Below are 15,488 nucleotides of genomic sequence, written 5' to 3' on the forward strand. Positions count from 1 at the left end.
GAGAGAGAGCTAATGTCTGGCATGAACATTTGATCACAAAGAAGCCAAACATGAAGATGCAGGCACAAGCAAGCTGAGGATGGCTGTAGGCCCAAGGTAGAACAAAACCAAAAAGAAATAGAACTTGAGAAGACAAAGGTTTTTAAAAAAAAAAGTCTACAAGTTTATGCAAAGGTTACTTGTTGGCGTGGGGGACATTGTGACAGGCTGTAGATTTGCTCATCCCAAATCCAGTGTGAGCAGTATTCGTTTTGCTAATGTCATGGCCTGGAAGACCTGTCCCCAAGGTTACAAAATATGATGTTTCCACCATGAAGATATGTGGATGGTGCACACGTTGCTCCCAATAGCAGCTGCTGAACTATGATCTTTTTTGGGAAATGGCACAGTATTGTAAAGTAGCAGACCTGGTTTTATGAGACATTAAATCTGAGAAACATGTACTAGCACTCGAGACCGTTGCAAACAACAACAGTTCCAGGGTGGTCACCTCTCACCCTGAGTGTCACATCAGTATTCCTGCTGAATATTGGGCCTTGTAATGTCCCGCCAATGCTGTGCCACTCAAACTCAGTCTATGACACTCTGGTGGTACACATTAATCAGATGAAAAGGTAATGTGTGTTACATATTGTCCACCAGATACTCCAAATTTTGGGGACTCAAATATTAACCAACGTAGATGACAGCCATCACATATGTCTAAGGGACTTCAACTTCCCTAATGTTGAATAGAGCAAATAATGCTTCACTCAACAAGGGGTAAAAAGCTCTGGATCTTTACTTCATAAATGATACAATGCTCTTCCATAATGTTAAAATGACACCAGTGATTCTCTTGTACCATAACTTAATAGAACTAACAATGTATGGCCTGCAGACACATTGTCAAATTAATAGCAGAAGTTAAGGCAGTTCAGTGGTGCTACACTAGGAAGATTGCATCAATAGAGCAGTAGAGCTGTTGGAAGAGAATGGAAGTGCTACAACTTTACTCACTGGATTGAAGATGGGAGAGGTATGCAGTGATATACGAATGGAAGATCTTGGAGGGGTTGGCACCAAACTTTGGTATTGGGAGCTAGCCAGCTCATGAACTGGATATCACTGCACTGTTCAAAGGCTCACAGCTATTTACTATCTTGCCAGAACATCTGAGGGATCTACACTGAATAAGGGTAGATGCTTTCAAGAAGCAATTTGACCTTCTGCTGTCCAAGGTCCCAGATGAAAGTACATCACAGCAAGAAACTCAAGAGAAGGCAGCAATATTAAACTCCCACTTTCACCAAAGGCCAATCGCATAAGAATAGCTATTAAAAAGATAATTACAATGGGTGCCACAGTATGGCCACATCATTTGGGCTGAAATGCACGAAAGAATAAAAGTATATATATATATATATATATATATATATATATATACACACATACACATGTATGCATATATGTATGTTTTTATATATACATTTATGTGTGTGTGTGTATTTGAGGTGTATTCTGTTAGGAACATAGTAGAATACAAAATAGAGCTTGTTCACCCTTAGAATTACCAAATAGCTGGTAGTATTATGGTATACTTCCAAGTCTAGGTTTAGGCATTCATCGTGTGTGAAAATAAAATTGAATAAAATAGTCAACAAGAGGGAGTATGGTTAGGCACTTATTTAATAATCACTATACATGTTTCCATACAACATAGATCCACATATATACTGGATTTAAATTATGCAACAGTTTACCTGTATAAAGGGATGCTGTTGTATTTTTTAAGGTGTAATACAATTGCTATCCCTGTTAGTTACAAAACCTTCGACTTTGATGTAGCACATCCATCTACTCCATTTGAATCTCAAGGGAAATTACAAGCCCTCTGCTGTCAGCTAGTTTGGGCTCACATGCTGCGGCAGTGATACTTTGGACTAAAAGGAGCAGCAGTCCCAGAACCAAGTACAGTGTGTGATATGGGGATTGATATGTGCAACAATGCCTTGATCATGTACATATCACCAAGAAGGTTAAATTGTTTCTTGGAAATCTCTACTGAGGCAGATGGATGGCAGAAGGCTTGTAATTTCCCATGAGATTCAAATGGGGTAGATGGATGTGTTACATCAAAGTCGAAGGTTTTGTAACTAACACAGACAGCAATTGAATATCACCTAAAGTAATACAACTGGATCTCATTATACAGGTAAACTGTTGCATAATCAAATACCTGTATATATGAAGAACTATGTTGTATGGAAACATTTGTTTAACCGTATCCCCTTTTATTGACTCTTTCTTAATCAGTTTTATACATATATGTAGTATCTCATCATCGCAATACATATTGATACATGATAAGTATATATTTATGTACATAACTGTATATATATATATTTATGTATATTTATATGTATACCTATGTGTGTGTATATATATATATATATATAATATATATATATATATGTATATATATATATATATATATATATATATATATATATATATATATATATATATTAATATAATTATGTATATCATTCAACCATGGTAGTGGTTGAATATATTAAGTCACCACTTCACCACTAATTCAGTTCTCAACTAAATTTCAAACTGTTAATAGTTTTAAAGAGAATACCTCCTCAGCTACACTTTGGCATAAATAGTTTAAGATTTGTTTCAGTAGAAAAAAGAGTTACATCAAAATATCTGTGCCCTCAGCGGGGGCAGTAAGGCAGATATTCATCTTCAATTAACATCAATTTTAAAATTTTAAATTAAAAGAATACCTTTTGTAGGCTTAAATGATAGAAAAATGCATGAAGAATTCAGAATCGCTAGTCACATTGAACAAAAATTAGTAGAAAAAGAGTTATGAGATAAAATGTTACAAAATTTCATGTCAGGAAGTGAGGGAGTAACACTTAAGCAATGAGAATAAAGAATATATTTCTAAAATGAATGTTTACTTTCTAAGGTGGCGAGCTGGCAGAAACGTTAGCATGCCGGGCGAAATGCCTAGCGGTATTTCATCTGCTGTTACATTCTGAGTTCAAATTCCGCTGAGTTCGACTTTGCCTTTCATCCTTTCGGGGTCGATAAATTAAGTACCAGTTATGCACTGGGGTCGATATAATCGACTTAATCTGTTTGTCCTTTCTGTGTTTAGCCCCTTGTGAGTAGTAAAGAAATACGTATTTCATCTGTCTTTACGTTTTTTGAGTTTAACTTTTGCCGAGGTCAGCTTTGACGTACAGATTATTTAAATTTTAAAAATCTAAACACTTGTCAAACTTCCGATACTGGTAGAATATGTAACATAAAAAGGGTTTATTCATAACGTTTTTGACAAAATTTGGTATTTTGTATCTGTCTTTACATTTGGATTTGTTGGTCTTTCGTTCTACTGCACCCCACACAAAGGAGTTAATGTGGTTGCAGACAGTACATGGCTTACTTTTACTCTAATCCTAACTTCCTCACTGACCACCTGGTCACGTAATGTGGAACCTTCTGTTAAGTCTACAAGTGCAAAGTTAAACCCAGTCAAGCTTTGTCACAAGGAAAATTGCATCAATAGTACTTCTTCATGGTACAAAACTAAACTGTATCTCATCCAGGCTAATTTTTTATCCTGTTCAATTAAACTACTTATGTGTGTGTGTGTGTGTATATATCTGGAGCCTAAAAGCTCTGTTGATTACATTGCAAGCTCCAGCCCCCTCCCCCCAATCATTTAATTCATACTGTTTGAATAGTTGAGATTCTTCACCTTCACTGTTATTGAAGTGTTCATCATCATTGCTATTTCTGCCTACTCAAAACTCAAGTGTACGCCTTCATGGTTCCTTGGTGGGGATGTGACTGGAAGGTATGATCCATTGGCAACAAGTTGCAATGCAGAAGGGAGATTTGGATAAACACTTTTATTTTAGTCTCTCTCTTTCTCTCTCTCTCTCTCTCTCTCTCTCTCTCTCTCTCTCTCTCTCTCCTCTCTATATATATATAATATATATATATATATATATATATATATATATATATATAATTGGAATCCTAAAAGGGTAAAAACTTCTTTGTATATTTTATCCATTGTCTTCTTCAACATAGATTGAACAGGCTTTATGAGGAGCCCACTTCTTATCTTGGTCTTTCATACCAAAGTAGGCAAAGCAAGATTTTTTTGACAAATTTGGTAATATTTCTCAGATGCTTTTTAAATCACAATCTTGCTTCAAATGTAACAAAAGTTGGCCAGGCTTATTTCCACAAGACATCCTTGCTTCAAATGATAAGGAGATTTGTAAGGGAGTGGACATTATTTACAGTATATGTTGATTTACCATCTAAATGTTTACATAATATTAAAGAAGCATTGAAATATAACATATACAATGAAACAATGTTTGTAGTATATATATATATATATATATATATATAAATTGAAAAAAGGCATGAGGAAATAACTAACCAAAAAGAAAAAAAAAACGTTTTAACCTAAGCAACAAGACGTTTTAAAGCCTGTCTCTCTTCTTACTGCTTGTGAGTGACTGAAGCTACAGTGATGCAGGTACCTTTGTGTAGCTGAAATGGTCTGAACATTGCCAGATATTTATTTTTCCAAATTACACCTTTTAGATATACAGTTATAGGCTATTATGGTAATGATAAAAGACAATAGTTAAATTCTGAGATAATGGTAAAATGCAATGATCGATTTTGTGAAGAAACTCTGTGAAATGGTAATTTCTTTGTAATTTTTGAAATCAGCAGGTAAAAATTGATCAATATCACTCAATAAATGTAAAACAATGTTATGGATAACTTGTGTTATGGATTGAAGGCTTATGTGATATTAATTTTGAAGACATAGCATCATTTCTCTTGTCCAGTTTTAAATTTGAAAGTGAAATATATCCTTTGATTATATTTAATTTCATGTTTCTAATATTTTATAGGATGAATTATTAAAGGACTTAGAAGAAATCCATGCTGCTCAAGAAATGTCTATAATAGAAATGTGTCATAATGTTGGGAAGAAAATTGAGAAGATAGAAGATGGAAGTAAATTTGCAGAACGTGTTATGAAAAATGGGAACAGCTATCAAATACTCATGTTACATAAAGTCATTGTCAATCAGATGCTATATCTTTTTAACAACAATCCAAAGCCAGATTTGAATAGAACTATTGAGTTCAAGACAAATGACATTGTATTTACTGAAGCCATCCGAAAAACATTTGGTTCCATTCAGCTGGTGAATGCAAATGACCCAAAGGTCCTATATTATTTGTTTTTAAATTGACTTATAATAGTGTTTTATGATTTTGTTTTCAGTATTTAAGTTAGAAATAAGTATCGTAGATAATAATTCAGTTTAAAATGTGCATGAAACAGTTTTTGCGAGCAGAACTAACTCTAGCATTCATAATATTAATAAATACATGGGTTAATTTATTAATATTGTAATAACGAAAGTAAAACGTTGATTTAATATCCAGCCCCACCCCAGCCAAATAGTTCCCCAACTTCTTGGCTCTTTAGCTCCCAATACCTCCACTCTGTAATTATACATAGAATGTATACACACCTCTTCCTTATTAAGTATGCTGCAAATTTAAAACAATATTATAGCAAACCAATTTATTTAGCAATATGAAAGGAAATATTTACATTTTATTTGTATCTACATTGTCTTTACACTTTTTTATGAAATGAGTGTACTTAGTGAGGGACACAGACTTTTTAGTATCAAATGGGAAGGCACTAATAAGTTGTCTTGAATCTCTAGGTTAAATAATTATCAGTTTCTTTCTCTTCTTGGAAATCACTGGACAATGCATTGAAGTTCAGTTTACTAAATATGATGTTGGGAAAGTAATTAAGCACATCTTAACTTAGTTCCAGAGGGTAAGTTACTGATGAGAAATGTATTTTTGTAACCAAAAATCTAAGTTTAACTTTTTAGGAGTATAAGGAGTATAATTTTATGTCCATTTCTGCTTTCTCATTCCTTGTATCTCGGAGTGGGGTTGAATAGCCAGTCTGCTATTGTAAGAAAAGAAAATCTGTCTGACACATTCCTGTGCAGCTTATTCAGATATACCCAATATAAGTTAAAGGTCTCCTTCAGCAATTCAGAATTTTGAAAACTATTAGAGCTCACAGTGGAATCAGAAATGTGAAAAAGTTGATTTAACTTTTAAGTTGAGCTGATTCATTTCAGAAAACTTAGTGGTGAGGAAACACTGATAACAATTTTAAAAACTGGATAGAAAAATTTAATTTAATTAGTGTTGTACTTTTAATTCCATGCAGGTAATGTCTGATGGTGTCACAGTAGACTCTATCCTATACAATTATAGGCCTTTTTGTAGTCTCTTGTGATGATGACTATTAACACAAAAACTTGTCAATTTTCCTTTTTAATATTGTATTTAATATTCAACTCCTTCAAATTAAGAAATCACTCTTCTACTCTGTGGGAGATTGAGGTATTTTGCTTTCTGTTAAAATCTTCAGATTTTCCAAATCCCACTTAAAATATATATAGCATGTATATGTGTATTTATAAAATTGTTAATGTTCTTACATGCATAAATAAAAATAAATAGGCACGACCATAAAAATTTCACTTTCAACTGTATGGTTTTAGGTTTAGTCCTGGGGCAAGTGTTTCTTTTTACTACTGCAGCTCTTGACTGACCAAAGCTTTAAAAGTATTTGGTACACAGAGACTGAAAGATTGTGTGAATAATAATAATATATATAAGTTGTCTGTCTTTACATTTGCACTTCTCTGAAAATTACAAGCTACTTGTGGCAATGTTAGTGTCATTTCTCGGAGATCAAAATATATATGCTTGCTTGGCACCTTCAACAACATCAAATATATTCCCTTACTTGAGAAACAGGTAAGGGTTAGCAATAGGGAGACTAACTGATAGTAAAACAACACTCAGGTAATATATTCATCTAGCACATCCAGCATAGAAAAATGGATGTAAAAGTGAACGAATGAATAAACTGTCTGCTTCTACAGAGTTAGCCCTACTGACCCCTTTTACCACCAATTTTAGGAGAAACTAGTTGAAACTGATAGCTCTTTTATAGTGACTCTATTTGGTGAATATGAGTGTGATGCAGACACACCAATCTTTGTCAAGCAACATGATGCTTGTGCAATATATGTGCAGTTTCCCTCTACCAGATTCACTTAAAAGGCATTGATTGGCACAGAGCTATAATAGAAGATACTTGCCTAATGTTTCATGCAGTGGGGACTGGGCCCAAAACCATGTGGTCATGAAGCCAACTTCTTAACTGTACAACCATGTGTAAGCATATATTTTCTCTATATATCAAATCGACATTAATAATGTTATTTTATTTCGATTTCTTTACAGATTGAAAATCCAATATCATCTCTTCATTCATCATTTGAACATGAAGGCTTCAGTCTGCCCACTGGTGTACTGAGTCCGGAGTTGCCTCAAGTATCTACTTCAGAATTTTCCAATATGCATGCAGTTACACCAGTACCTATTACTGGGGGATCTCATTTTAGTTCATTGCACATGTCATCATCTGATTCTTCCCCAATGGGAGTTGCAATCACTGGTGCACACAACATTCCTGAAAACAGCCTGTCACGTAGCTCTCACAGTCCTGCTATGTCCGATAGCGGCATTTCAGTTGATGCTGCTAGTACTAATAGTGCACCAAGTGCCCCACTTTACCATGATATGACAAAACTAGGACGAGGTAAGCATTGATGTTTTTTTTTTTTTTTTTAAATTTCTTGTCTGATTTACTGAAATGTGAAGATTAAAAAGTGAATACTTAACTTTGTTTTTCATTTGTAAAATACTAATTTTTGCATTGAAGTATTGATGTGTGAATATGCTCTAGTATATATAAATACATTAGACTTCAGTAGATTGAAAGATAAATTGTTTGGCTCTTGTAGGTGCTCTCTTTGTCACCTAACTGCTTTAATTTTACTATAGAGTCATAGAACATATCTTCAACATTAACAAAAATGTGTCTAATAATGTAACACAAAGGTATTCAGCTATTTTGCCTGTACCTCTGTGCAACCTATTATTTCCAGCTTCTTGTGTTATTTGAAAATATGTACCATCAATTTTAATATTGTAAATTTCTAAATGTACAAAAAATATCCCACCCTTGGAAAAATGTCATAACTAAATTGCTAATGTTTTGTGTCATACCTGTCCATCTTTATACTTGTTTGTGCTTAGTCATATATTGGCATAAGAGCATTCTCCAGTGCTGGTTAACTGGCAAGCTATTCATAATTACTCTGGAGCACACACATCTTTTTTGTGATGGCTACATGAAGCTATTCATAATTACTGTGGAGTTCATATTTCTATATTTTCATCTATACAACAACTATTCATAATCACTTTGGAGTACACAGCCTTTTTAGGGTTGGCTCTACACAACTATCTAATTCCTTTTCATGTCTTGTAACAGGATATTTTTAAAGAATTTTTTTTATGTTAAAATCGATTAAAAAAAGTTTTTTGTTTTTGTTTAGGACAACTCTCTTTGAATGAACACATTGTTTCTGGATTGAACATAACTGTAAATGGACTAACTACTTCTGGAAGTAGGACTGAAACGCCAGTTTCTCAAACTGATTCCACTCTTGCCAATATACTTAGTCCAACTGCTACAACTTCACCTCTTCCAACCACAAATTTATCAAATATAGATACACTAGTGGGATTTTTAAATCAGACGCCATCAACAAACATGATCAACAACTTGGGAAATTTAGGAAGCTTAAGTGGACTTGGTAACATGGGGATAATGAATTCACTCACCAATATAAATTCAACTTCTACATCAGGTCTGTTGCTAACTTTTTTGTATATTTTATAATTAAATTCTTTACTGTTTTGTTTTATTTCTAAAAGTGACAAATCATATGAAAATTAAAACCCAGTTATACAGTGTAGCTTTCACTAAATCCCAAATTTTACAAGATAGGTTTAAGTAGAATCCTAAAACTATTTCATTAGTTTAAATTTAACATTGGTATCTCTTCGTTATTTCTGAATTGTTCAAATAGGTTGAACCAGTTTATTTATGATTTGAAGCTTTCTTTATAAAGCAGAGCAATGAAGATAAAAATAGGAGTTAAGTGTTAGAATAAAGTGAATATCATATTGTTAGTGTGAGAAAACAAGGAGTTTGACAGCTTTATCAGAATTGATTCTGAAGATAATTAAACCCAAAATTAGAATTTTTTTTATATCTAATTTGTCTGGCACAATTTTTATCATTCGAGACATTTGGTTTGCATTCTTTAGGCCAAAATTGGTAGTTTCACTCCAGTTCTGATATTATGTAATATGTGAAAATGTATTATGTAAATATGTGAATCAAATGATTGTAAGGTAAAGGGAGGATTGTAGAGGACTGGTTTCAAGAAATGGAACTGGGTAGGTTGGTTGAGTGAGAGGCTAATATCCTATGGTCTACTACAAAAACTGACCAAAGAAAGCAGGAAACATTGTGAGCATGCATGGAATAATTGCTTTTATCTTGGATGCATGACATTCAGTTACTTTCAATTTTTTTTTTTGTTGGTTAAAAAAGATGGGAAAAATTTTACTTAGTTGGAATATGAAGTGGCTTCGCTTGAAAAATTTAAGAAACAAAATGAAGTATGCTTGCTGTGTAGCTAAGATAATATGATGATTATAAGCCCTTTTGTGTGAAATGACTTCCTCATACTATTTCTCTTTGCAACATGCAACCATTATACTTTAATATTGGCTTCAAATTTTAACACAAGGCCAGCAATTTCAGGGTGGTGGGTAAGTCGATTACATTGACCCCTGTGGTTAACTGGTACTTCTTTTATTGACCATAGAAGGATGAAACGCAAAGTTGATTTCAGCAGCATTTGAGTTCAGAACATAGAGACAGGTTAAATGCTAAGTGTTTTACCCAGCGTGCTAATGATTCTGCCAGCTCGCTGCCTTGACCATTATACTTTAATATTACGAGTTCATCTAGCACTCAGCATTTCTACATTCATTGGTATTATTTGTGTCAATATTATCAATTCTAAGGTAGTGAGCTGGCAGAATTGTCACTGTGCTGGAAAATATGCAAAGCAACATTTCTTCTGACTTGACATTCTGAGTTCAAATTTTGATAGGATCAACTATACTCTTTGTCCTTTTGTGGTTGATAAAATAAGTACCAGCTGAACACTAGGTTGGTATTATTGACTTGCACCTTTCCACAAAATTGGTGGCCTTATGCTAAGATTTGAAACCATTTTTGTTTAAATTTCCATTCAGAATATATTTTGCAACAATTTAAAGGAAAATGTTCCTGAAATTTTTTCTCTTTCTAGGATCAATATCAAATACTTCTAGTGCATCTAGTAATAATTTTCCTACAAATATATCTCCACCATATCCTCCTATTCGCAGAAGTAACAAAATGAGCCCTATGCAAATAAGGTACGTCTTTTTTTTTTTAAAAATTCCTTGGAGAATGTGCATTTATTGAATTTTTTTTACATACAAGAAAGAAAAAAAAATTGAAAGAATAAGTGTATATAAGATCTTAGTAATTTAACATCAGCTTGACCTTTTTGTTTTATATATTACTTTGCAACATGGAAAAGAGGATGTTAAAATGATGATGTTAGTTTAGACAAATTATCTTAATTACTCAACATTCAGTTTAAGGAACCGTCAATAATTTTAATTACTAATTTGACTTTTATCTGTATTCCAGTTTTGGCTTGATGATGAAAGTTAATATCCTGGGTATGATTTTAAATAGCACCAGGTGCCAGGGTCTAAGGTTGAGAAATCCTAAATATTGAAAAAAATGCAGTTACTTTTTAACAACCATGACTCTCAGAACATTTTGGATGAGGATCTGAAGCTCCTGCAACAGTTGCAGAATAAACTGTATTACAAAATGATTTCAATCCAGTATAGTCCTTGATTAAGCAGTACTCTATAACTAGCTAGGGTTAGTTAGTAATTGCTGCTTTACAGGAGGAACCTTAGAGTCTAAAAGCTACAGGGAAAACATAAAGACAATAGAAGCTGCTGCCTTGTAGATTATGGCCATTAAAGGCCAAAGGATCAGCTCCAACAAAGCAGGTTTGCTGAAGTTGTATCCTCAATATAACTATCAGCAAATGGAAAAGATGTGATGACACCAGAATCAGTTCCTGAATTGATGTCATCAGCCTTTGAGTCAGCATTGGTTCCCGATAATTATGATACAATATTTTTAAATCCTCAAAGACTGCCCAAACCTGATGTAGATCTAGATGCTGCAGTCATAGTCTTCTAGTGTAAATGTACTTTATTGTCAACATTTTCAATATGAGGATGCTGACCAAGAAGGAAGAACTTGTGTGTATAGCATTTGGCATCATAAATCTGCAGGATTGCCAAAACGTGATGAGCCATTTATGCAGGATACATTTTAGAGATGCAGCTTTTAGAACCATTCAGGTAAACTCTAGACATAGCCATCATTATAACAGCTGTGCTCAAGTGGACTATATCTTAGCTAGAAAAAAATGGATTAACATCAAAAATACATGTGAATAGAACAATTTCGAGGGCTTTATATCTTAGCATGGAATTGTTTTATGTTACTGCAAGAAGAACACCAGTTCCTATGAAACAAATTGAGTGGGGAATGATATCAGTGTTGCTCAACTATATGAGGAGTTTACTGTTGTAGTACACAACAGGTTCATCACACTCTGTGACAGGCTTGAAGACAAATATTGCAGTGCTGTGTATGACACTCAAATTGCAGTCAATGGACACACAGCACTGCAGTTGCTTCCAAAAAAGAAAGTGAAGACACTTTTGCTTTTAAAGCAACAGTAACAAGGGCCAGAGAGAGAAAGTAGTCCGAGACCTCAGTTTTAGGTCCACTTGGAATACTGAAATGCTAAGTTGCACTTGATGTGTACATAGAAGCATTAATTAAAATCACACATTATGTCCAAAGGTGAAGCTCTTGACAACTTCCACAAGAACAAGCATGTTGCTGCCTATGCAGCTCTGAGGGAATTTAATGAGAGCATCTCCAGTGATCTGCATTGTGGGAGAAACTTTCCAACTTTCGAAACAAAACATTTTAAGGAATTCTAGAATTCTGTTGCTTTTGTGTTATGCTATTCACATTTCTAATAAGTCCAGTACTTTATGTTGGAGGTGGTAATAACATGGTTTCTTATATTTTCTTTTGTTTTTTTTCTGTAGGTGCAAATTTGGGCAGTTGGGGCCTGGCAAAGGACAGTTTAATTCTCCTCATGGCTTCTGTTTGGGTCTTGAAGAAGACATTATTGTTGCTGATACAAACAATCATCGTATACAAGTTTTTGAAAAAAATGGAGAATTTAAGTACCAGTTTGGAATACCAGGTATAGCTTAATACTTTTTATCAGTTGAATATGATTAAGTAACTTGACATTTAGATGCCACTATATGATTTATTTTTCTTCAATGCTTCCAGGAAGAGATGAAGGTCAGCTTTGGTACCCGAGGAAAGTTGCTGTCATGAGAAATACTGGAAAATATGTTGTTTGTGACAGAGGAAATGAAAGATCCCGTATGCAAATTTTCACTAAAAATGGACACTTTATCAGGAAAATTGCCATCCGTTACATTGACATTGTTGCTGGTTTAGCAATTACTCAACAAGGTAAAATTTTTGTTATTGTCTTGTTTTTATATTTTGTATATATCAATACAATTTTCTTTTATTTTTATTCAATATAAAATTATTAAAAGGTATCTGTTATATACTCAGTTGATTCAGTTAATTACATCAGAAAAAGCGCTGTTATTAATTGAAATTAATTTGATGTTTATTTAAATTGATATTGAGGATGGAGGAGATTAACCAAAAATTTGGAGAACATCATCATCATCTAATAATGTCTATCTTCTATGTTGTCATGAGTCACTCAATTTGACAGGAGCAGCTGGCAAGTTGCACAAGCTTCTTTGTCTGCTTTGGCTTGGTTTTTGCAGCTGGATGCCCTCCCTATGTCAACCACTTTACAAAGTATGCTTGGTACTTTTTATGTGGCAACAGTACCAGCAAGGTCACCAAATAACTTGCAAGTCAAAGATCCCTCAGTTAAGAGGGAGAGTAGAAGTAAGTGAGGTGGCTTTGTGCTAGGTGATGATAGGTTAAACTATGATAAAGAGACAGAAACATGTGTCTTGCTGTAAAGGAGATAGTTGGTTACCCCAGTCGGAGAGATAGAGATGGTGATGTGCTCAACTGAGAGAGGGAGTGTAACTGAGGGAAGTGGCTGTGTGCCAGGTGAGGGGTTAAAGTATAATAGAAGAATAAAGATAGGTGTCTTACTATAGAGATATTTGACCAGTAGGTAAAGTAAGGGGTGATTAAGTATGATTATAAGGAAAAGAAAAAAGGAAAGAATTAGAGAAGCATAAAGAGAGGAAGAGAAATAAGGGATCATGGTATATACATGTGTATTAATTTTCACACATACACACACAGAGAATCTTAGTCTGCATTCAATATTTTTGCAGCCACTACTATGCTCCTTAGTTTTGACCAAATGTAAATGTTAAGTTTATTGTAAATGACCAGCGCTTCCCTATCTTTTTATATAATAGAAAATTGGTTGGGGAAAAAAAAAAACTTCAATAAAATGTATTTAACTGTAGAATAACACAGAACTGCTACTTTTAAGCAGTATAGTTTCTTAATTTTTATATTTTTGTTTTAATTACACTTAAAAGATTTCAATAAAATGAAGGTAATTTTGTAAACCTCTTCAAAATTGGTGGAGTATAAAAGAATTTATGGTGTAAAAATGTGGTCAAATTTCAATAAAAACGACCCAAAGTTGTGCTTCCTCCTTAGATGAGCACATTTCTTTATGCCTGTATTAACTTGGCTTTGGTTGGGAAAAAATGAGAGGAAAGTAGTTAAAAATATTTTAATTTTGAAAGATAGGTTACATCTCCTTTATTAATGAGTGTTTGCTATTGCCTCCCATCATTCACATAATGAGAATGATTCTGAAATTTAGATTTCTATTATATGTTTTGTATTTATGTTACTATTCTATTAGTTAATATGTTTGATATTTTATTTAGGTCACATTGTTGCTGTGGACAGTGTCTCGCCAACGGTGTTTTGTATTGCTGAAACTGGAGACCTGATTAAATGGTTTGACTGCAGTGATTATATGCGTGAACCATCTGACATTGCTATTAGTGGAAAAGAATATTTTGTCTGTGATTTCAAGGTAATTATATATTGTTACTATAGTTTCCTAAAATTTTAGCATTAATTAATGTAATTTTTATGATGGTTTGTTTCTACAAAAATAGTTTTCTAATTTAATCCCAATTGACATTGTTATTTATCATTGAACAAACAGAACTCTCAATAAGAGCTAAGTTGACTAATTTGAATGATAGTATAGATTTTTATTAAACCTTGTCTTAATACAAATTGTTGTACTGGGATGGTATTTTAATCTAAATTGCAATTTATGTTCTATTTGTAGGGACACTGTGTTGTTGTATTCAATGAGGAAGGGCAGTTTTTGAGACGTATCGGATGTGAAAGTATCACAAATTACCCGAATGGAATTGACATCAGTGATGCTGGAGATGTTTTGGTTGGAGACAGTCATGGTAACCGCTTTCATGTTGCTGTATTCCAATCTGATGGGTCTCTTATAGGAGAATTTGAGTGTCCTTATGTCAAAGTTAGTCGTTGTTGTGGTCTCAATATAACATCTGAAGGTTATATAGTTACACTTGCTAAAAACAACCATCATGTTCTTGTTCTAGACACTTTATATATTACATAGATCTATATTTCGTTACTTTTTCCCATGTTTATTTACAGATTTCAGTTATGCTAATTGATCTTGGTACTGCTGATCTTCAGCACTAGTATTTTGTTTTCAAGCGCTGTTTTGAGAACTGTCAAATCAGTGTTATGTATTTTTGCCTCTGAATTAATGCTGTCACTATTTAAATTGTTCTGTGGTGGCTTTTTGCTCTTAAAAGCAGTACCAAAGTTAACTTGAAAGATCACATTAAATTTGTACATTTCGAAGAAAATATATTTTCCTCCCAGTATTGACTTATTTGTATTTTACTTTTTCTTCCCTTATTTTTGCTTGTATCTGTTTCCCTCCATTTTAGACATTTTTGAATTTATTTTTAATCGGTGTATTTGAATGTTACTCTGTATTTTAAATCCATATAGATTTTTGCAAATTTGGTTTAGCTATATATATTTAGAAATTGTGTTACATCTTTTTACCTCTTGATATTAAATGTAAATAAATTTATTTGAAATACATGAGAAAATTTTAAATGTTTATTTTTTGACTGTGTAGCCTTTATAAATATATATAAAAAAAAGCTAGTGATCTATAATATATACTAGTCCTTTTTGTTCTACT

At 33.3% G+C, this 15,488-nt stretch overlaps 1 protein-coding gene across 3 annotated transcripts in view; it reads left to right on the forward strand.

Moving 5' to 3' along the window:
- Positions 1-15,388, forward strand: part of LOC115222560 (brain tumor protein) — a 35,851-nt gene extending 20,463 nt beyond the window's left edge. For all 3 annotated transcript variants that reach the window (XM_029792833.2, XM_036511629.1, XM_029792834.2), the window contains exons 5-12: positions 4,947-5,267; positions 7,396-7,753; positions 8,556-8,870; positions 10,392-10,500; positions 12,283-12,443; positions 12,536-12,724; positions 14,161-14,312; positions 14,577-15,388. In XM_029792833.2, coding sequence (XP_029648693.1) covers positions 4,947-5,267; positions 7,396-7,753; positions 8,556-8,870; positions 10,392-10,500; positions 12,283-12,443; positions 12,536-12,724; positions 14,161-14,312; positions 14,577-14,885 — 1,914 coding nt within the window. In that variant the 3' untranslated portion in view covers positions 14,886-15,388. The remainder of the gene's footprint in view (positions 1-4,946; positions 5,268-7,395; positions 7,754-8,555; positions 8,871-10,391; positions 10,501-12,282; positions 12,444-12,535; positions 12,725-14,160; positions 14,313-14,576) is intronic.
- The last annotated feature ends 100 nt before the right edge of the window (positions 15,389-15,488 follow it).

The sequence above is a fragment of the Octopus sinensis genome, linkage group LG20, assembly GCF_006345805.1.
Source record: "Octopus sinensis linkage group LG20, ASM634580v1, whole genome shotgun sequence".
NCBI lineage: Eukaryota > Metazoa > Mollusca > Cephalopoda > Octopoda > Octopodidae > Octopus > Octopus sinensis.